This window comes from Vulpes lagopus, chromosome 1 (genome assembly GCF_018345385.1).
Source record: "Vulpes lagopus strain Blue_001 chromosome 1, ASM1834538v1, whole genome shotgun sequence".
Classification (NCBI taxonomy): domain Eukaryota; kingdom Metazoa; phylum Chordata; class Mammalia; order Carnivora; family Canidae; genus Vulpes; species Vulpes lagopus.
Genome location: NC_054824.1, coordinates 161,443,766 through 161,468,631, shown reverse-complemented (window position 1 = coordinate 161,468,631; position 24,866 = coordinate 161,443,766). Strand labels below are relative to the sequence as shown.

The following is a 24,866-nucleotide window of genomic DNA, read 5'->3' as shown; positions in this document are numbered from 1 at the left end:
TCTAGTACTATTTTGAATGGGAGTAGTGAGAGTAGGCAACCTTGTATTGTTCCTGGTTCTTAGAGAAAAAGCTTTCTCTTTCTTTCTTTCTTTCTTTCTTTCTTTCTTTCTTTCTTTCTTTATTTATTTATTTATTTATTTTAGACATAGAGAGAGAGAGGCAGAGACACAGCAGGAGGGAGAAGCAGGCTCCATGCCAGGAGCCCGACGTGGGACTTGATCCCAGGATTCCAGGATTGTGCCCTGGGCCAAAGGCAGGCACCAAACCGCTGAGCCACCCAGGGATCCCTCTTTTTCTTTTTCTTAGTGGAGATGTAATTGACACATAATATTATATTGGTTTCAGGTATACAACATAATAGTTCAATATTTGTATATAATGTGAAATAATCACAAGTCTAGTTAACATTTGTCACCATACACAGCTCATTTTTTTTGCAATGAGAAATTTTAAGATTTACTCTATTAGCATCTTTCAAATACCAATATAGTATTTTTAACTATGCGGTACATTACATTCTTATAACTTATTTATTTAATAATTAGAAGTTTACACCTTTTAACTCTCCCTTCACCCATTTCATGCACCCCTAAGCACTACCTCCATCTTTGGCAACTATCAATTTGTCTATGTCTATGAACTTTTTTTTTTTAAATTCCACATATAAGTGAGATCAATAGTATTTGTCTTTCTCTGTTTAACTTATTTTACTTAGCATAATGCCCTCAAGGTCCATTCATGTTGTTGCAAATGGCAAGATTTCATTCTTTCATATATGAGACACATTTTCTTTATCCATTCATCCATCAATGGCCAGTTAGGTTGTTTCCATATCTTGGCCATTGTCAATGATACTACAATGACCACAGGGGTACATATATCTTTTTGCTTTAGTGTTTTTATTTCCTTTGGATAAATACCCAGAAGTTGAACTGTTCGACCATATGGAACTACCATATGGTAGTTCTACTTTTAATTTTTTTAAGATCCTCCATACTATCTTCCACAGTGGCTTCACCAATTTACACTCCCACTAATAGTGCACAAAACTTTCCTTTTCTCTACATCTTTGCCAACACTTGTTATTTCTTGTCTTTTTGATAATAGCACTGTAATATATGTAAGTTAATATTTGTGTTTTTGATTTGCATTTCCCTGATGATTAGTGATGTTATCCATCTTTCATGGATACCTCTTGGTCATTTGTATGGCTAGAGGGAAAACTTTTAACCTTTCACCATTGAGTATGATGTTAACAATTGGCTTGTCATATACTGCCTTAATTATGTTGAGGTACATTCTCTACCCAATCTATTGGGAATTCTTATCATGAATGAATGTTGAATTCTGTAAATGCTGTTTATGCATCTACTGAGATGATTTTTATCTTTTATTCTACTAATGTGATGTATCACATTTATGACTTTTGTATGAACCATCTTTGCCTTCCATGGATGAATCCCACTTGCTTATGGTGTATGATCCTTTTATTTTATTTTATTTTATTTATTTTATTTTTTGTGTGTGTGTGTGTGTGTGTATGATCCTTTTAATGTGGTGTTCAATTCTGTTTGCTACTCTGTTCCAACCTTTATTATTTTCTTCCTTTTACTAACTTTGGGCTTAGTTTGTTCTTCTTATTCTACTTCCTTGAGATATAAAATTAGGTTATTTGAGATATGATTATTTTCTTGACTCATGCATTTATCACAATAAACTTTCTTCTAGAACTGCTTTTGCTGCATTTGATAAGAGTGTTTTTCCATTTTCACTTTTCTCAAGATATTTTTTAACTTCTCTTATGATTTCTTTTTTTTTTAAATTTTTATTTATTTTTGATAGTCACACAGAGAGAGAGAGAGAGAGAGAGGCAGAGACACAGGCAGAGGGAGAAGCAGGCTCCATGCACCGGGAGCCTGACATGGGATTCGATCCCAGGTCTCCAGGATCGCGCCCTGGGCCAAAGGCAGGCGCCAAACCGCTGCGCCACCCAGGGATCCCTATGATTTCTTTTTTAAATCACTGTGTGTTCAAGGGTCTGTTGTTTAATTTCTGCATATTCATGAAATTTCAACCTTTTCTCCTTTTACTTTCAGTTTCATACTACTGTGCTTACAAAGGCTACTTCATATAATTTCTATATTAATGAATTTCTTGCAATGTTTCGGTGGTCTAACGTATGGTCTATTCTAGAAAATGTCCCATGTGCACTTGAGAAGAATGTGTATTCTGGTGTTGGATGGAATGTTTTGTATATGCCTGTTCATTACATTTGGTTTATAGGTGCTATTCAAATCTGCTGTTTCCAATGGCCACAATAGCCAAACTGTGGAAGGAGCCTCGGTGTCCATCGAAAGATGAATGGATAAAGAAGATGTGGTTTATGTATACAATGGAATATTACTCAGCAATTAGAAACGACAAATACCCACCATTTGCTTCAACGTGGATGGAACTGGAGGGTATTATGCTGAGTGAAATAAGTCAATCGGAGAAGGACAAACAGTGTATGTTCTCATTCATTTGGGGAATATGAATAATAGTGAAAGGGAATATAAAGGAAGGGAAAAGAAATGTTGGGAAATATCAGGAAGGGAGACAGAACATAAAGACTCCTAACTCGGGGAAACGAACTAGGGGTGGTGGAAGGGGAGGAGGGCGGGTGTTGGAGGGGAATGGGTGACGGGCACTGAGGTGGACACTTGACGGGATGAGCACTGGGTGTTTTTCTGTATGTTGGTAAATGAACACCAATAAAAATTAATTAAAAAACAAACAAACAAACAAAAAAAAACCAAAAAAAAACAAATCTGCTGTTTCCTTGTTGGTTTTCTGCCTAGATGACCCACTGCTGACAGTGAGGTATCAAAGTCCCCAAATATTGTTGCTGTTCATTTCTCCTTTTAGTTCTATTTGTATTTGCTTTATATATTTAGGTGCTCCAATTTGAGCAAATACATATTTCTAATTGTTATATCTCCGATGACATTTTTATCATTGTATGATGATTTTGTCTCTTTTGACCTCTTTTAGCTTAAAGTCTATTTTGTCTAAGTATAGCCACCTCTATCCCCTTTGGGCTGCCATTTGCTTGAAATATCTTTTTTAATCCTTGCACTCTCAGTCTATGTGTGTCCTTAAGACTAAAGTGAGTCTCTTAATAGGCAACACATAGCTGGGCCTTGTTTGTTTGTCCCCCCCCCCCCCAATCAGCTTTTCTATATCTTTTGGAGAATTTATCAATTTATGTACAAAGTAATTATTAATAGGTAACAATTCATTATTGACATTTTGCTGTGTTCTGACTTTTTTGTAGGTTGTTTCTTGCTTTCTCTCTTGCTGTCTTCCTTTGTGATTTAATGACTTTCTGTGTTGTTATGCTTTCTCTTCTCTTTATCTTTGGTGAATCTACTTCAGTTTTTGCTTTGTGGTTACCATGAAACTTACTTAAAATATCTTATTTTAGGTTTATGAAAACTTAACTTTGGTAGTATACAGAAACTACTAAGTAAAGGTATTAACTTTTACTTCTCCCCTACTTCACACTTTATAGGTTACTGATGTTACAGTATACATCTTTTTTTATATTGTGTAGAAATAATTATTATAGTTATGGTTATTCTTAATATTTTATGACTTTACACAAGAGTTGTAAGTGAATTATGTACCACCATTATATATTACAAAATCCGAGACTGACTACATAATTACCATTACCAGTGAATTTTATACATCCATATGTTTTTACAATATTAATGAGCATACACTTATTTCAGCTTGATGAACGAACACCCTTTAGCATTTATTGTAAGGAGATCTAGTGATGATTAACTCCCTCAGCTTTTGTTTGTTTAGGAAAGTCTTTCTTTTTCCTTCATTTTTGAAGGTTAGCTTTACTAGGTATTATATTCTTTTTCTTTCAATACATTCTTTGAATATATCATCCTACTCTTTCCTGGTCTATAATGTTTCTGTTAAGAAACTGAATAGTCATATGGGGAATTCCCTTGTATGTAATGAGTAGCTTTCTTCTTGTTGCTCTCAAAATTCCCTTTGATTTTTGAACCCTGTTCAGATTCTAACCATCTGGAGTCTTCTGGGCCTCATAAATCTGGAATTCCTTTGGTATTCCCAAGTTTGAGAGGCTTATAGTCATTATTGCTTTTAAAAGACTTTTTGTCCCTTTTTCATTTCCTTCTGGGATTCTCATAATGTATATACTGTTTCATGTGATTGTGTCCCATAAGTACTGTAGGCTTTCTTTTTTAATTTATTTTTATTTATTTTTTTTACTGTAGGCTTTCTTCACTTTTTTCATTCTTTTTCTTTTCTTTCCTTTTAAAGATTTTTAAAAATTTATTTATTAGCGGGAAAGAGAGACTGAGTCAGAGCATGACTGGGGGAGCGGGTAGAAGGAGAAGCAGACTCCCTCCTGAGCAGGGAGCCCAATGTGGGACTCAATCCCAGGACCCTGAGATCATGACCTGGGGCAAAGGCAAACTCTTAACCAAATGAGGCACCCAGGCACCCTTTCATTCTTCTTCTTTTTGCTCCCCTGACTTAATAGTTTCAAATGACCTATCTTCTAGTTCACTGATTTCTTTTTATATTTGGTTAAGTGTGTTGTAGCTTTCTATTAAAGCCTTCAGTTCAGTCATTGTATTCTTCAGCTTTAGAATCTTTTTGATGGTTTCTATTTCTTTGTCAACTTCATTTTGTTTTCCTAATTTTATTTAGTGATCCCTGTGTTCTTACACTTCACTGAACTTCTTTAAAAGGATTATTCTGAATTCTTTGTCACACAGTTAATATTTCTCTGTTTCTTTAGAGTTAGTTAGTTGAGCTTTATTAGTTTCCTTTGGTGGTGTCATGTTTACCTGATTGTTCATGATTCTTGACTCCTTGGATTGTTATTTGCATACTTGAGTAAGTAGTCTCCTCTTCCAAACATTATAAGTTTGGTTTGGCATGAAAAGATCTTCACCAGTTAGCTCAGCTTAGGGTACTGGATGGGCCAATTAATATTATTCACTGGCAAGCAGGGCTTGCTATCAGAGTCTAGTTGAATGAGGCCACTGCTTATGCTCTAAGGTCAGGGGAGATGGTATTAGCTGGGCTACACAGTTGGGCGAGGCTACTGGCTGTGCTCAATAATCAAGCAGGGCCAGTGGGTGGACTCTCTGATTAGATAGGGCCCATGTTCCACTGTCAGGTGGGGCCACTCTCTGGGTTCTGCAATCACTTTCAGGTGAACAAAGTCAGGGTCTACATTCCCCAGGGAGGGTAGTTGTACTGGTTTGACTCCACAATCAGGGAGGATTATGGGTTGGGCTCTGAAATAGCTCTTGGAGGAGAAAGAGAGTCTTAAGCAGGCTCCATGCCCAGCATGGAGCCTGATGAGGGGCTCAACCTCACAACCCTGAGATCATGACCTGAGCTGAAATCAAGAGTTGGAGACACTTAACTGACTGAGCCACCCAGGTGCCCCCTAAGAGAGTATTTTTTAAAGGTAAATTGTCTTGACTGTATTTACTCACAGGGGGATGTTGAGAAATGGCTCAAAAGCATTGATGTGGGGATCCCTGGGTGGCGCGGCGGTTTAGCGCCTGTCTTTGGCCCAGGGCGTGATCCTGGAGACCCGGGATCGAATCCCACGTCGGGCTCCCGGCATGGAGCCTGCTTCTCCCTCTGCCTGTGTCTCTGCCTCTCTCTCTCTGTGATGACTATCATAAATAAATAAATTAAAAAAAAAAGCATTGATGCAAGAATTAACTTAGAACAGGAAAATTTCTTGCAGTCTTAAGGAAAAAGTGATTTGGTAGTATAGGAGGACTTCTTTAAAATACACTAAAAGTCCTGTAGTAAAGGTATCACTATTAGATAATGTGATATATATCTATCTAGCATCCTATTTTCTTCTCAGAATCAAAAACCCTTTCCCTGTAGGGAGAAGTTGATCTAGTTAACTATCAGCGATAAGATGGACTCAAGACCTGGGCCTGGCCAATCAGAATATCATAGCATCCTGGCCTCAGTAATTGATTCAGGGATAGCAGCAGGTTCCCAAGATGGGCCAATCAGAGTCCTCCCGGGATTTTTTTTTTTTTCATGCAGTAGTTAGAGCAAAAGATGGTCCCTTTTAAATGAAGTTGTAAAGTTAAAGACATATGGAAGATAGGTCAGCCATATTGCCTATTTTGTGACCTGCCCATATAAATTTAAAAAAATTTAAGCAGAACAGAGATACAGAGACATAGATTCCTGATGACAAAATATGAACTCTTGAATCCAACCATGTCAAAATCATCTCTGCCCTGGACTTCCTCATTATATGAACCTATAAATTTCCTTTTTAATTTCAGATACTTGGAGTTAAGGTTATGTCATATGTAGCAGAATCCTGAATAATATGATTGCACAAATACTTTTTCTTACATAAACATATAAAGACACCAGGAAGTCAGTATCTTATACCCTGGATTCTGTGGAATTCCTTTATGAAAACGAAGAAGTAGCTCTCTCTCCTTTCTTAACTCCATTGGTGAAATCTTACCCTAAACCTAATTTTTTGAGGTGATTGCAGTAAAGGATTTACAATTTTTAAACTTTATTTCATTTAAAATACAACCCACAAAAAGTGCATAAAAGCTAAATGTACACTTTAATAAATAACTTGATCATAAAATAAACCCAAAAAATTATAGACAAGTGGAACCACCACCCAAGTTAAGAAACAGAGTACTCTCAATACTCTTGAAGATCCCTTTATGTCCTATCCCAATCATGACTCCCAATTTGTCAAGAAATTACTATTCTGACTTTATCAGTATTCACTTCATTGGTGTTATTTGTATTTTCTATCTAGGTAACATCCTAAAAATAGAATTTAGTTTTGTCTGCTATTGAACTTTATGCTAAATGTAATCATACCAAATGATGCCAAGTTATTCTTTGCTTTCTTACTAAACCTTATATTTGTATGGTTCATTCACATTAACTTATATAGTGTAAAACATTCATTTCATTGTTATATAGTTTTCTACTATTAAATATATCACAATTTTTCCATTTTAATGTCTAATTACAATTCTAGTATTAGGCATTCTAAAGTGGACATTTGAGTTGTTTGTTATAAACACTGATCCTGGGGAAATTCTAATACATGACTCTGGTATACATATGTGTAAATTTGACTAAGATTCATACCTAGGAGTGGAATTGATGGGTATGCATATCTTTGTCAGATAAAGTCTTTGGTTTCCAAAGGAATTGTGACTAGTCATAGTGGTTTTTTTAAAAAAATATTTTATTTAAGTTCAATTTGCCAAGTCATAGTGTTTTTAAAAAATTCAATAATTTTAAACATTCTGGACTATCCAAAAATAATCCTTTCTGAAGTAGGAAAGTTTCCATACATGCCAATAGTAATATACATACAGTAATTTAACCTTAAAAAGGAACATGATTTTCCAAAGGTCAAGAAAAAATTTTAAAATACTTGCAGCAAATATGCTAGAAAAATATATCAGGTTAAAAATTATTTAAAATATTTTATGATTTTTAGAATAAATGAAATATATAAAAGGAAATATAATTATTTCCTCCTATATGTATATTTATAAATATATTTCCAAATAAGCAATGATTAATACTATAATGATCATATTACTTATCTGTGCTATGGCTTTCTTGATCAACTGTAAAGGATAAATTTCTTGCAATTCTATCAATAGATATAATAGCATCTACTGTGATAAACAATTCTTGTACTGCTTAAAATACTACAAATTGCAAAGCTATTATCAAAGCACTGGGAAATTTCCAAGCACAAAGAGAACCTAATTATTACTTAAAACTGCTTAGACAACGGAAAACCTTAAAAATTCTAAACTTTAGTTTTTGAACATACTTTCATTTTTGATCTTCCCTTCTTCTGAGGCAGTGAATGTGAAATATAAATGGCCATGGTGAAGGAAAAGACAGCATCCCCAAAAGAATCAGGTTCTGACAATGATTAATATGGAGCTGCCAAAGAATGTCTGGCAGCAGAAAGAAGCAATTGCTTATGTAACTGATAAAAAAAATTAGTCAGTAACACCCTAATAACGTATCTCCCTAGAACCTGAGATAATATATATGATGAATTGTTTAGGCTAGGCTGTATTCTTTTACCCTACAGAGGCAAAAGTATGAAAAAGAACAAGAATTTACAGTTATTTTCTCTTATTCAAATTAGTTAATGGATGGGTTGGTCAGTTATTGGAATATGCTAATTAAAAGAATTATTGCATATACTCTCAATTAAAAATTACAATAATATGTTTCTCATTAACACTATGCAGAATATTAGTGAAACTTTCCTCAAGGATTCTGAATCTATTTATATATTTCTAGTTATTTTTATAAGCCACGGCAACAACTGCATAATTCTATTATTGTAGAAAGTTTGAGAACACTGGACTGAATTTCTTTCTGTCCATCTTGTGACGTAGTTTGAAGAGCAAGTTTAGAATGCTGACTTGCCATGTGACTCTTATAAGAGGAGATAATGTACAAAAAAAATTCTAGGTACTTGAGTTTTCTAGTTATTTGGATCACTGGCTTTTTTTTGTTGTGGGAAGCTATTTCCAAATAAATATGAACTCATATTTAACCCTCTGTGAAATCTAAAAACAGATTTCTGAGACAGATGTTCTTCTCACTGAAGTTTAATCAATATGTTGTAATGTGTTTATTAGGAGGGCTACAGGTCTAAAGTGGTAAACTGATATATGCAAAGATTACTTTATGGAAGATGAAATTTCACCACCCATGGCTTCAACTTCGGCTTCTCATCAGAATCATTATAAAGGCTCTTTGTAGAAGAAAGATGATTCTGAACCTCGGTTAACATGTTACCCATGTCCCTGTGTGCTGTCTCCACCCGCCTTTGTCAGAGAGCTGACTATGTGAGACAGTAGGTAGGTTCAGTAGCAGAACAAGAGCTCTGGGAAATTGTGGCCAGTGGCTTGATAATCTAGGGAATACCAAGAAGATGGGCCATGGAGATATCAAAGAAAGAAGGATAACAAGGAAAAGATCAAGAAGACCATAAACAGAGGATAATGCAGGGGATCCCTGGGTGGCTCAGCAGTTTAGCGCCACCTTCAGCCCAGGGCGTGATCCTGGAGACCCGGGATAGAGTCCTATGTCAGGCTCCCTGCACGGAGCCTGCTTCTCCCTCTGCCTCTCTCTCTCTCCTTGCGTCTCTCAAGAATGAATAAATAAAATATTTAATAATAATAATAAAGAGGATAATGCAACAGAGGAAGAAATCAAAGTTAAATAAAGTGATTTATCACAGCAAAACCACTATATATCATTATTATCATTGGAATCAAATGATCAGAATTAGGACCATAAATCTACTATAATCATTCTTCATTTCCAGAATACAAACCTAAAAGAAATGCTTTAAAGTCTCTGGACCTCTTTGCTGCATTTGACAGCATTCACTGCTTCCTTCCTACTGAAAATCAGGAACTCGCAAGGAATTCCTGTTCCTCATAAGCTCTTTAAATATCTGGAACTCCTGGGCTCTGGAATTCTATTCATTTTTTTTTAGATGATCTAATCCACTCTCATGATTTCAGCTGTGATTTCTCCCTCAGCATCAGCTTCACTCAGATGTCCCCAAAATATCCCAAACTCAAAGAATTCAAAACAAAATTCATCATCAACTCCTAATCATTTTTCTCCATTCAATCTCAATGGATATATTTTCTATCTCAGCTAAAAATACCACAAGTCAAAGAAAAAAAATACCATAAGTTATCCAGTCACCAAAGCTAAAAAATTAGACATTACTTTTGACTCTTCTTTTGTCAACCCTTCCATAAAACTTGCCAATTTTGCCTCCTGTGTGTTTCTTAATTCAGCTTATTTTTCTCTCAGTCTCAACATCTCTCATTTAGATTGATAGTGCCTAACTGGTCTCCCTGCTGCTGCCTATCCCCTTTAATTTCACCCTCTACAAGGGTATAAGAATAATTTCCCTGAAATGAACATCTAACTGTCCTTTCCGTTCTCCAAACTAATCAATGGCTCCTCATTAACTCAATAATAATGACCACCTTTCTTGACATGAGTCAAGAGTCTTTATGATTTGGTCCCTGCCCATCTGACCAGTTTTATTTCATATCTGTCTTTACATACATTTCCTACAGAAATTGTAATTTCATATTGTCCCCTTTATATGCTGTGACCTTCTGTATTTTCATACATTTGCTCATGTTGTTCCTCTTCTTCAGCTATCTCTACTGCCACCTTTCCCCAATCTCAATTATTTCTGTCAAGGCAAGGCTACCATCCCCTCCAGAAAGTCTTTCCTGAAAGTTCTGACAGAGCTGGGCTGGGTAATTCTCCTTTTTGTACTCTTACTCTGTGTATTGCTTTTACTTAGCACACTGTCAGTTCTTCTTTAGTGAACATCAGAAAAATCAATAAAGACACGTAAAAAGAATAAAAATAATCAGTGTGTGCCTACAGTTCTTGTGCCCTATCTTAAACCACGAGGCCTTTGAGAACACATGTGATAAATTATTCATATTTGTAATCCCACTTCCTAACCTAGCACTGACAGACTGATGATCAATAAATGCCCCATTAAATGAAGGTGACTGAGAGTAAAAAGAGTATACAAAAATAAATTGTAGAAAAGGTAAGACTTCCTTGCCATAGTCCTTCAAAATGGTTCTACTCCTGCTCCTATCTGAGCAGTTACATCGACTTAATTCTAGAGGATTCTCATTTAAAAAAAACTCCAAATAAGCAATTTATTCCCCGTCAGGAATATTAATTCAATTGAGAAACTGTCCTGTACTTGACATCAGACCTCTTACTTTATCACCAAAGGTACACTTTAAAAAAGATGTGCCATGTGTAATCTCCATCAGCTAAATGGAAAATAGGAAAGAAGAACAAAACCAAGTAGAAAATAAAATAAACTTGGCAGCACTGTGCCATTTATCACATGGAAAATTACTCACATGCAGCAGCAATACAGCAGCAAGAAAGGACTGTCCTTGACAGTACCCAATGTCTTCGTCGTAGACAGAGTAGGCCTAGAGAAAAGGTGAAGAGAAAAAGGTACTATAAACAGTCACAGATTTTAGCATAAGTAAACATCAGGCTGCTGCTTGATCTTGACCCTGGGCTGTCTACCACAATTTCACTGATATTTCAAAGTAAATATGTGAGTCGTTAGCACAGTGAGATCCCCCAAAGATGCTGTACAATTCCTAAAGTAATTGTATACATGTCCCATTATCCTCAGGTTTATCTTTAGAATCTGGAATAAAGAAATGCTCAGAGCATATAATTTTAAAAGCTCCATTATGGTTTGTAGTCAGGCAAATGGGATCATATGAGGATGAAACAAAGGGTAGAAGAGGGTGAGAAGGTTCTAGAGTTGATATGGGAGTTAGTGCAAAGACAAACACTTAATCGTGCAGTTTGAATCCTGGACATGTATTCCATCCCACGTATCCCATCCATTCATTTCAGTGAGGGGCTTTCCACTTTAAAAAAAGATTTATTTATTCATGAGACACACACACACACACACACACACACACACAGAGAAGCAAAAACATAGGTAGAGGAGTAGCAGGCTCCCTGCAGGGAGCCCAATGTGGGACCCGATCCCAGGACCCCAGGATCATACCCTCAGCTGAAGACAGATGCTCAACCACTGAGCCACTCAGGCGTCCCAAGGGCTTTCCATTTAGTGTGCTTAATAAAATGTACTGTGATTATAAAAATTGTCTCTGTCCAGGGCAGTGGTTATCAAAGATGACTAGGAAGAGTTACCAAAGAGAGGAGCGTTAAGTGTGGTAGCTCCCATATGCCAAGGTAGTCACAGTATGGGTCTGGAACTATTTTTTTACTTAAAAACAAACAACTTTCTTGAAATGGTTTGGGATTCAGTGAAATGCATATATTAATCCTTGAGCTGAGATTTATAATTACATTTATGTAACCCCATCATTACTGAATATTTCCATCATTCCACAACATCCCTATGCCTCTTTGCAGTCAAAACCATCTCCACTCCAGGCAACCTGTGGTCTGATTTTTATCAAAATATATTATTAACTTTGCATTTTTAAATGAATTTTACATTTTTAAATAAATTTTATACAAATACAAACACATAATATAAACACTTTTGTGCCTGGCTACTACTTTTGCACAGTATGTTTTGGAGATTCCTCCACATTGCTACATGCATCAGTAGGTCATTCCTTTTCAGTGATGAATAGTATTCCACTGTGTAAACATACCACAATTTGTTTATCCTTTCTCACGTTGAACATTTGGGTTTTTCATGTTTAGTTAGTATAAATAAAGCTGCTATGTATGCACAAGGGATTTTTATGAATATAGATTTTCATTCTCTTTAAGTATATACCTAGGAGTGGAAATTGAAGGTTTAAATGAAAGTGCATGGTTAGCTTTATAACAAATTGCCAAAATGTCTTCCAAAGTGGTTGTAACACAAACATTACATGCACACCAGCAAACTATGAGTATTCACTGCTTCACATCCTTGTCAACACCTGATACTGACAGTCTTTTTCCTTTTATTAATTCCTGTAGTTTTGGGATCCCTGGGTGGCTCAGTGGTTTAGCGCCTGCCTTCAGCCCAGGGCGTGATCTTGGAGTCCAGGGATCGAGTCCCACATCAGGCCCCCTGCATGGAGCCTACTTCTCCCTCTGTCTGGGTCTCTGCTTCTCTCTCTCTCTCTCTCTCTCTATATATATATATATATATAGAGAGAGAGAGAATATATATTATATTATAATATAATTATAATATAATATAATTATATTATATAATATATATTATATATATTATATATATAATAAAATATATATTTTTTTATTTATTTATTCATGAGAATAAATATATATTCTCTCTATATATATAATCTCATGAATAAATAAATAAAATCTTAAAAAAAATGCCTGTAGTTTTGATTTGCATTTCCATGAATGCTAACAACGTAGAGTGTATTATCATGTGCTTTTAGGCAATTGATACACTCTTCTGTGACTGTCTCTTCAAGCTCTTGCCCATTTGTTTAATTAGGTGGTTTGTCTTATTACTGTTGGTTCTTGGGAGTTCTTGATACATTCTGTTTACAAGTTCACTGTGAGACTTATGTGTTGTCAATAGTTTCTCCCTGTCTGTGCCCTGCCCTTCTTAATGGTGTCTTTTGAAGTACTATTGTTCTCTTTTAACCTTCTTCTGCTAATGATGAAATTATCACACTCTCTCTTAATGAGAGAAAAATCTGATCATGGAAAAATTATCTAATGAATCTGAGAGGAGCTTTTTCTTCATTATCACCAATTTCCAGAGCTCTGCCTAATTTTAAAAATTGAAAGATGCATTAGCATCCTTTTACTTATTTCATTTTCTTAGATTTATACAGTTTATAGTTCTGATTGCTTAATTTGTACTTTTACCCAGACCTCACATGAGTGTGTGTATTAGGGGCTAGAAGAAGGGTTATAGGCAGAGAGAATAGAAGAGGAATAAAAAAGGAAGAAAGAAGCAAAAGGTTCTAATACTATCCCAATTTAAAGCATTCCCAATAGTGCTCTGTCATTTCCCTTTTCAAGAACAAGGAACTTGTTCTTGGGATTTGCTGATGAGAGAGCATGTTACATGAATGATGAATATATTTTCAAGACTTCCTCTTCCCCATAAAAGATATCAGTTAAGGAGTCTTTAAAATTGTGCATCTCTAAAAGTCGTCATGCTTCATTAACCCTGACATCATTTTAACAAATGTTTGATCTATTTACAGAAGCATGTTTAACATTTATTGAGAAGTATGCTGTTTATATGATCATATGTGTTACGAGAGAAGTCCAACAGAAAATTAAAGTCCGTGATCTATCATAGAGAAGGTAGGAATTCAGTGACTCCAGAGACTATTCTCTAATTAGAGAGCTAAGGATAAAAGGGAAAATCAGTAATGCAATGATCTTACTTTCTTTTGTTGTATGGTTTTGAGTTAGGTTAGAAGCAAAAATGACTTTTCAGAGGCCACCTCCTAAATTGCTTTTATAATTCACAATTTAAAAAACAATGTTCTAGGGGTACCTGGGGGGCTCAATTCGGTCATGATCTCGGGATCCTAGGATCGAGCCCCACACTGGGCTCCTGGCTGAGTGGGGTATCTGCTTCTCCCTCTCCCTTTCCCTCTGCCCTCCCCCCACTTGTGCTTGCTCTCTCTAATAAAATCTTTAATTAAAAATAAAATTAAAAAAATCAAAAACAGTGTTCTAGCAAGTTCTTTCTCTTGGAGTTCTCCCAAGCACTGTTTAGCATTAGTCTAACTAAGCCTTCCCTAACTGAGGTGAACTGAATCCTGTCCCTCTATTCAAAACTTGCCCCTCTTTGCACTCAACTTCTCCCCATTCCTTGCTTTAATTGCATCTCTGGCCAGATGCCTGCTCAGTATGACTTTTAAAAACCATCTGGGTACCACTTCTGTAATGGAGGAGTGGCTCCTACTGGACCAACCTTCTCTCTGTCAACAAATTTAAACTGTATCTGGGCAAATACATAAAAGAGCTACCTGAAGACAATGATGAGCTAAACAAAAGCAGTCAGAAACTGGAGGGGAGAATGACACAGATTGGGTAACAGAAAGTGAAAGTGGAAATTCTGGGAAAAAGAGACTAACGAGAGAAGCCTTTACTATACTACACTTACTGTAAAATTACAATATTCAAGATAGGATAAAACTGATACAAGGACAAATGATCAGTAAACAATAAAAAGTCTAGAAGTATAAGCACATTTATAAAGTCATTTGATTTCAACAAAGTTACCAAGATAATACAATGAAGAAAATAGTTTATATATGTAAACATGTAAGTATATGAAAATAGTTTCAATGAATTGCTCAAAAAGTTAGAAATCCATATGGGGAAAATAAATGAACCTTGATCCCTACCTCACTTCAAACACAGAAATTAATTTCAGGCCTATTACTCTAAACATAAAACTAAAACTATAAGGCTACTCAATGAAAACAGTATCTTTGTAACTTGGTGAAGGCAAAGGTTTCTTAGCTAGGACACAGAAGCACTAACTATAAAAAATAAACTGATACAGTATACATTATCAAATTTAAAAAGCCTTCAATGATGAAAAGATATCATTCAAGGAAATAAATAGATAAACCACAGACTGGGAAAATATTTGCAAACATATCTGGAAAAAGTTCTGCATCATATACATAAAGGACTCCTACAACTCAATGTCAAACAACTCAATTTTAAAAACAAAAGATTTGAAGAGACACTTCACAAAGGGTTATCTATGAATGGTCTATAAGAACATGGCCAAGTGTTCAACATCATTAGTCAACAAGTTAAAATGAAATTAGAGCCACAGTGAGATATTACTACATAGCCACCAGAAACTAATATGAAAGACTGATATACCAAATGCTAGTATCCCTGGATTCTCAAACATTGTTAGTAGGAGGGTAAAACAGTAAAACTACTTTGTTTTACAAAGAATTTGACAGTTATCTAGAAAACTAAACATACACTTACCCTATAACTCAGCAATTCCATATCTGTATACTCACCCAAGAGAAATGAATGCAAATGTATACAAGAAAGATTGATATAGGGCTAAGACATTTCTAGCAGCTTTATTTATAATAGCCCCAAACTGTAAGCAGCCTCAGATATCCCTTATCAGGAAAGTGTATAAAAAACTGTGCTCTATTCATACAATGAAGCGCTCCTCAGCAACAAAAAGTAATGAGTTATGAACACATGTAACATGGAAGAATCTGAGAACTATTATGCTGTGTGAACTACATCTTACAGAAAAATAATTTTCCTCTACAAGTCAGCAAACATAAAGCTCTACAAGTCCAAGCAATATAGGGCTAAAAAAAAATCAAAGATTGCTTCAAGGGGAAGGGTCAGGGATTAACCGTGAAGACATGTGGGAAATTCTATGTCTTGGATTGCACAAGTGTATGCATTTACCAAAATTAATGAAATGGCACTCCTGATATTTGTGCACTTCACTGAAAGTAAATTGTAACTACAAAAGAAACCTGTTAGCAAATACTGAGCTCTAGCTAATAATATGCATGTTGCACTATTAGGCATAAGGTATAAAGACACACAAAGGCAATTTATTTTGATGTGTCTTAAAATATTAAAATGGATTAATTGAATAGAAGGTAGATGGATTAATATGTAAGTGACAAAGAAAATGTAACAAAATTTTAATTGTAAAACCTAGGTGATAGGTTGATGGATGTTTCCTATATAGTTCTTTGTACTTTTCTATATATTTGAAATTTTTCATAACAGTTTGGGGGAAAAATCTGAGGTTGCACTCTGTCTTTTCTTCTGCTCTGAACTATAGGCTACTTTTCTGGTTGGGTTCCCAAGAGTACTCCATATTTTCATTCAGCAAGTCAGTATTTACTGAGCATCTATTATATAATCAAACACTGTGCTTAGTGAGTTGGATGTGGTGACGAAAAGACATGGTCCGTGCACCTCAGCTCAGTCTTGTAGAAGAATTCGGCATGTGCAGTGAAAAAAGGCACCATAAGAGGAGTGCTGATAGACAGATGAAAGCTCAGAGGGAAAGGGTAAGTGTAAGTGTCATAGTGTCAGAGGTAGAGTTAAAGGCAAGGAAGACATCACAGACAAGTTGATGTCTTAATCTTAAGAAAGAAAGAAAGAAAGAAAGAAAGAAAGAAAGAAAGAAAGAAAGAAAGAAAGAAAGAAAGAAAAAAGGCAGGACCAAAATTGCTACAAACCTGGCCTCATATTCTTGAAGGAAGAATATGGAGATTCTTGAGGCATACTGCAGGGGAAAGGCATGTACAAAGGCATAAGAGAGCTGGACCTCTTTATTATGTGAGGGACACTGTGCTAAAAGCTTTTGTATATTCTCACTCCTCACAAAGCTTATGAGATGAGAAAAGTGAGGTTTAGAGAAGATAATTAACTTGGACAAGACAAAAGCTAGAGCCAGGATTTGAACCAAATCTGTTGAAATGCAGACTTAACCCTTAAATATAGATGTACCCTTAATATCTGTATTATATCACTGTTATAGACTGTGTTCTTCCCCAAATCCTTATGCTGAAACCCAATCTAAAATGTGATGGTATTGGGACATGGGGCCATTAGGAGGTGATCAGGTCAGGAGGATAGAGCTCTCATGAATGGAATTAGTGTCCTTATGAAAGAGATTCCAGATGAAAGACCTTAATGTGAAACAGGAAACCATCATGATCCTAAAGAACACAGGCAGAAACCTCTTTGGCGGGATGCCTGGGTGGCTCAGCGGTTTGGCGCCTGCCTTTGGCCCACGGCGTGATCCTGGAGACCCGGGATCGAATCCCATGTCAGGCTCCCTGCATGGAGCCTGCTTCTCTCTCTCTGTCTCTTTCTCTGCCTGTGTCTCTGCCTCTCTCTATCTCTCATTAATAAATAAATAAAATCTTAAAAAAAAAGAAAGAAAGAAAGAAAGAAACCTCTTTGGCCTTGGCCACAGCAAGTTCTTGCCAGACACATAAATAACCACAGGCAAGGGAAACAAAAGCATTCATCTGCTACAGAATGGAAGCAGATATTTGCAAATGACATGTTTGATAAAGGGTTAGTATCCAAATTCTACATTCTACAAAGAACTTATCAAACTCAACACCCCAAAACACAAATAACTCAGTTAAGAAATGGGCAGAAGACATGATAGACACTTTTTAAAAGAAGACATCCAGATGGCTAACAGACACATGAAAGATGCTCAGCATCACAAATCATCAGGGAAATACAAATCAAAACCATGATGAGATATCACCCTACATCTGTCAGAATGGCTAAAATCAACAACATAAGAAACCATGGATATTGACCAGGATGCAGTATTTCTTGCACTGTTGGTGGGAATGCAAATCAGTGCAGCCAATCTGGAGAACAGTATGGAGGTTCCTCAAAAAGCTAAAAATGGAACTACCGTATAATCCAGCAATTGCACTACTACATATTTACCCAAAGGATACAAAAGTACAGATTCAAAAGGATACATGCACCCCAATTTTTATAGCAGCATTATCAACAATAGCCAAACTACAGAGAAAAAGCCCAAATGTCCATGTCCATTGATTGATGAATGGCTAAAGATGTCGTATATATATATGTATGTGTATATATATATATATATATATATATATACACACACACACACACAATGTAATATTAGTAATCAAAAAAATGAAATTTTGTTATTTGCAATGACATGGATAGAGCTAGAGTGTATTATGCTAAGCAAAATAAATCAGTCAGAGAAAGACAAATACCATAAGATTTCATTCATATATGGAATTTATGTAAGAAAACAGATGAACATATGGGAAGGAGAAAAGAAAAAAAGGGAGTGAGAGAAACAAGCCATAAAAGACTCTTAATGATAGGGAACAAATTGAAGGTTGATGGAGGGAGGGAGTGGGAGATGGGCCAGGTGGGTGATGTGTAGTAAGGAGAGCACTTGTTATGATGGGCACTGGGTGTTGTTATGCAAGTGGTAATCACCGAATTCTACTCCAGAAACCAATACTGCCTCTAGGTTAACTACATAAAACTTAAATTAAACCAAAGAGAGAGATCCCAGAGTGTTCCTTGCCTCTTCTGCCATATGAGGACACAGTGAGAAGATGGCCTTCTATCAACCAGGAAGCAAGCCCACAACACACTGAATCTGCCAGCACCCTGACCTTGAACTTCTCAGCCTCAAGAACTATGAGAAACAAATTGTTTAAGCTACCCAGTGAATGCTATTTTTTGTGATAGCAGCCTGACGAGACTAAGAAAATCACTTAGACTCACTCTGGGCAGAATTAGAATTATTCTTCTTAGACATTTATGTATTTGGGTCCACAAAGGATAGGAGGGCCTATCTCCTGATTTGCCATGGGGCTCAATAGAGATGGGGGTAAGACTCCATAGTCTCAAGAGAAATGACAATTCTTAATGACAATGTGTAATCTTTTTCAATCCATGATTTCTGGGTTTAGGGAAGAACTTTTCATTTCTTTATGTGATATATTTATTAACATGCTAACTATAGGCTAAAACTTAGATATTAAAAAAGACATTTGTAAGGCTTAATCTAGTTGGTGGTAACATTTACCTATAAATATAAGTTCTTCTTTATCACATAAATATGGAAAACACGTGATTTTCTTTAAGCAAGTTATTGTTATCCATTGATATGGACGCTAACTTTGAAAATAATTTTCCACAGGGTAATAAGACTTTCTTTACCAACCCAAAACAGACAGTAACCACTACTGCTCTTGAATTACCTTAAAATCATTAGGGAAAATTTTTACTCTTACAGCTAAATTATATCTAACAACTGATCTACAATTCTCTTTCTCCCCAAACACACAAACCTTTACTAGTTTGATGCAGAAAACACGGAATATTTCTCTTTTGACTCAGGAATAGACAACATATACTACTATTTCATCAGACAAGCACACTTACAGATAAAGAAGAAGGAAGCTCAGATTTACAGGAAAAATGAAAAGGAAAGCAGAAGATGTTCTCTAAGAAGACAGAGAATTTGCTCTGTGGGCATACAAGAAAGGATCAAACATCTAAAACAGATCCCTATTTAGCTCTTGGCACTGCTAAAGCAACTGATACATTTGCTGAATTATTGGCTACTGATAGACAAGCTGTTTCATCTATTACCTACAATGAGCTTCTGCCAACATGAGATCAAAACAAACAAACGAATCAGCTCTTAGATTGTTCTTGGTACCAGCTCTTAAATAAGTATGTTAGGGGGATCCCTGGGTGGCGCAGCGGTTTGGCGCCTGCCTTTGGCCCGGGGCGTGATCCTGGAGACCTGGGATCAAATCCCACGTCGGGCTCCCTGCGTGGAGCCTGCTTCTCCCTCTGCCTGTGTCTCTGCCTCTCTGTCTCTCTCTGTGTGACTATCATGAATAAATAAATAAAATCTTTAAAAATAAAAAAAAAATAAGTATGTTAGGGAAACAACCAAGTATAAAATATATGGAAATAAATTTATTTACCAACTAAAAAGAGATCTGTTTTCACACAATCTAAGAGACAAAAAGAGACATCAAGGAAAGACTATTTTTAAGTAATGTCACAGTAAGCTAAATAAAAAGAGATCACAGAGTGACAAGAATCATAAGATACCTGACTATCTAAAAGAAATTAGGGTAACATTTAAAGCAAAGATTATTTAATATAATACTTAAGAATGCAAGTAGTTTTTCAAAGAATCATTTAGCATTAATTTCTCTGTTAAAAAGCTACTAACATTTATTTGTTAATATTTGCTACCCATTGTTCAAGGTATTTATATGTATGAATTTATTTAATCTTTACAACAACTTTGAGTTAAGTACCATTAATATACCCATTTGATAGGGACACCTGGGTGGCTCAGTGGTTGAGCATCTGCCTTTGGCTCAGGTTGTGATCCTGGGGTCATGGGATTGAGTCATGCATCAGGCTCCCCCCCACCCCCTCAGGGAGCCTGCTTTTCCCTCTGCATATGTTTCTGCCTCTCTCTGTGTCCCTCATGAATAAGGAAATAAGAACTTTAAAAAAACACCCATTTTATACAAGAAGAAACTGAGGCACAAAGAAGCTAAATAATAAGGTTCAAGGTCACCTAGTTAGCAAGGAGCAGGCCAGAATTCAAACTCAGGCAGCCCAGCTCCAGAGCTCAAGGTCTTGGCTACTATTACTATATAGACTCAAGATATTAATGATTGTTGACATATGTGGCAGAGTTCAGGTGAGCAACCACAAAAACTTAATGATAAAACATAAATTCTTCTTTTTGTGATGTATTAAATACATAATCATAAACTAATAGAGATGGCTTTACTGAAAGAATGTAGAGAAACATTAATCATAAAGTTTTGGAGAGTCCCTGACTCTAGTGGAGGCAGAATGAATTTGAGAAGAGCACCTTGAATTTATCAAAGATACCAGTAGTAGTGTATTTCCTAAGTTGTTGATGCAAGGATGTTACTTTTGTTATTTAAAAAAATCATAAATTATGTTTTCTCATTTGAATGAATATTTCATAATCTAAAAAATTCTAAATTAAAAAAATTGCTACTAATTTCCCATTCAATGATTAGTGATAAGATTTCAATTTAGGTGACATTTCTAGAATATGAATATGAAAGACACAGATCAAGGCTTCACTGAAATTTAGCATAGGTAATTAAAATAGTGAAGTAGATAACCAATGAAAACTACTGTTCTTGGAGATAATTCTACATATGTACAGTAGATTCTCATTCCTTACAGGAGTTATGCTCTATAAGATTACTATCATTGCTGAATTAGCAAATACTGAATTGCTGCCACTAGGTGATAGAAAGGGTTAGGCTTCTGGGAGTCCCTGGTCACAATGTTTTGGGCAATTGATCAATGATAACTTTGTTTTATATGTGTTTCTATTAAAGGCACCTTATTTAATATTTATTGTTCATTAATTAATATTGGAATCAGGGACATCACTATAACAAAACAAAGCTTATCTAACACACATTTTTTTTCTGTAAGGCACATTATGTAAGGTATGTAGCACAGCCATCTTATGCTTAGCAATACTAGACAGTGTTCAGCATTATGCTTGATGGCCACTTTAAACAGCAAAATCACCAACATGAAAATCACAAAAAAACACAAAAATGTAGCACTAAATAACGGCAAAAAAGAACACTTGTTTATAGAATGAGAGTTGCATCAAGAAGGCAGAGCATTACCTGGTTTCACCTGAACTTGGAATGTATATATCAAATGACTCAAGTTTTTCCATATAGTGGACAGGCATATCAGCCAATGTTTTTGTGATCAAAAACAAGAGTAATGATTTGGAGGTTATGAATAAATTTTAGTGAGTAGGCAAATTTGCAAATATGGAATCTATGAATAATGGAGATCTACTCTGTGTACGTGTATCCTCTTGGATAAACATCTATATCTAACTATATCCATCATCTTCTTTTTTTATTATTTTCTAGAGAGAGGTGGAGGTTGGGGCAAAGGGAGAAGGAAAGAATTTCAAGCAGACTCCTCACTGGAGTACAGAGCCCAACACGGTGAAATCTCAGAACCCTGAGATCATGACTATACTGAAATCAAGATGCAGACACTTAACAGACTGAGCCACCCAGGCACCCCTATCTAAATATCTTCTAAGGAATATATAAATGTATTTTTGGAAACACACATATACCCATATCCAGAATTAAGCTGAAAGCATTTATACTTCTGAATTAGCCTACAAAAGCAAATCAATACAAAGCATTTTTAATTAATAAAATCAAAATTGTTACTGATTAATAATCAATTATTAGGGCTTTAAATTTTTTTTTTTCTTAAGATTTTATTTATTCATGAGAGACACAGACAGAAGCAGGCTCCATGCAGGGAGCCCGATGTGGGACACGATCCCGGGACCCCAGGATGACACCCTGGGCCAAAGGCAGGCACTAAACCGCTGAGCCATCTGGGGATCCCCTAGGGCTTTAAATTTTTTAAAAAATTTATTCATAAGAGACACACAGAGAGGGGATCCCTGGGTGGCTCAGTGGTTTAGCGCCTGCCTTTGGCCCGGGGCATGATCCTGGAGTCCCGGGATCGAGTCCCACATCAGGCTCCTGGCATGAAGCCTGCTTCTCCCTCCTCCTGTGTCTCTGCCTCTCTCTCTCTCTCTCTCTCTCTCTCTCTCTCTCTCTCTCTCATAAATAAATAAGTAGATAGATAGATAGATAGATAGATAGATAGATAGATAGATAAATCTTTAAAAAAAGAGAGAGAGAGACACACACAGAGAGAAAGGCAGAGGCACTGGTAGAGGAAGAAGCAGACTCTTTGCAGGGAACCCGATGTGAGACTTGATCCCAGGACCCTGGGATCATGACCTGAGCCAAAGGCAGATGCTCAACCACTGAGCCACCCAAGTGTCTCAGTTCTGTTCTGTTTCGTTTTGTTTTTTAAATCAAGAGAACACAAGCAGAGAGAGAAGCAGAGAGAGAAGCAGAGGGAGAGGGAGAAGCAGACTCCCTGCTGAGCAGGGAGTCTTGATGCAGGGCTTAATCCCGGGACCTCAAGATCATGACCTGAGTTGAACATAGATGCTTACTGACTGAGCCACCCAGGTGCCCAAATTATTAGTTTTAAGGAAGGCCATAAACATTAGAAATATCAAGTAAATGAAAAAGTAATGTAGATGTAGTCCCATACTATGATTTAAAGTTTTAAGCCCCCCTCCCCCCAAATAAGTTTTAAGATTTGGTAATAAATCAATAGTTTTCTAAAAAAAATTTTAGCACCAAATATTCCTCTTCCTCCAAGCCTTTAGAATCATTATGAATGACATATATTCCTATTCCTTTAGAATTCAGCACAGATAGTCCACAGTGATCAACAGTTCATTTACCAGTATTTTCTTTGAAACTGGGCATGTGTTTTTCTCATAAAAACAATATGGTTAGGATAGCCTGTACTGGGCATATCACCTTGTTTGGGAAGACATTCCCTGGTTCCAGGCTTCACATGTACTTCTTCGTAGGTATATGTGTCATATGGCACCTGGTCAACCCCACCGTTTTTCATATTCTTTGTAGCAGAGAACAGGGGTCCTTGGTCCTTCTTTTACAGTATGAGAGAGGTGCATGCAGACCATCTCCCTGTGACAGTCATCTTGTGGGACTGACACTCACTACTGAAGCTGACCTTGCTCTGTCTTTTTTCCTATGAGAGTAAAGCATTGTTCCAACCAGTGCCTATGTGAGTTGTGTCTCTCTTAGGAATCCCAACACTTGCAAACTATGCATTGGGTTGACATCCCAGGACCACTGTTCTTAGCGGTAGCTAACACTTTTTAAACTTGTAGTCTGGGACGCCTGTGTGGCTCAGGGGTTTAGTGCCTGTTTTCAGCCCAGGGTATGATCCTGGAGTTCTGGGATCGAGTCCTGAATCAGGCTCCTTGCATGGAACCTCCTTCTCTCTCTGCCTGTGCCTCTCTCTCTCTCTCTCTCTCTGTGTGTGTGTCTCTCATGAATGAATAAATAAAACCTTTCAAAATAAATAAACTTGTAGTGTAAGAGAAAGAAGAGAGTCAAAAATGGTTCCAGGTATCTAGCCTGAGCAATAGGAAGAACGGAGTTACTATTAAATAAGATGACAGTATTTAATGATTTGGAATATGTTTGTTTTCTGATAAGATCATTTACAACATAGTAATGCAAATGAAATCTTGACTGAAATGAGTTTAGGAAATGGAGGAGAGGAACTGGTTACAGCAAGTATAGACAAATGTTTTGCGGACCTCTATGATAAAGAAGAACAGGAACTGGTTACAGCAAGTATAGACAAATGTTTTGCGGACCTCTATGATAAAGAAGAACAGATTATCTTCATCTATAACACAATATGCATCCTCTCTAACAGCAGGAAAAATAGCAAAAAATTATTACAATCAGCTTTTCCAGTGTTCTGGAAACTGGCCTAAGGTTTGCAGCAGTCCGAGGAACATTTATTACAGAAAAACAACTGAATCTCTGTAAGAATTGGGAATTTTGTGGCATTTTTAACTTCTCATAGTTCCTTTTTTTTTTTTTAACTTCTCATAGTTCTATACATTTCTCTACATCTCCATGATAACCTTGAAAACTAACACTTTGCATTTGCAGTGAAAACAAGCAGCCTGGGCAACTATTAGGAGGAGCAAAATAGGCTAGAGCTCCAGCAA

The 24,866-nt window shown here is 36.3% G+C and overlaps 1 protein-coding gene across 6 annotated transcripts in view; it reads right to left on the bottom strand.

Moving 5' to 3' along the window:
* Positions 1-24,866, bottom strand: part of RABGAP1L (RAB GTPase activating protein 1 like) — a 737,000-nt gene that overhangs the window by 276,135 nt on the left and 435,999 nt on the right. For all 6 annotated transcript variants that reach the window (XM_041753512.1, XM_041753528.1, XM_041753506.1 and 3 more), the window contains one exon: positions 11,029-11,103. In XM_041753512.1, coding sequence (XP_041609446.1) covers positions 11,029-11,103 — 75 coding nt within the window. The remainder of the gene's footprint in view (positions 1-11,028; positions 11,104-24,866) is intronic.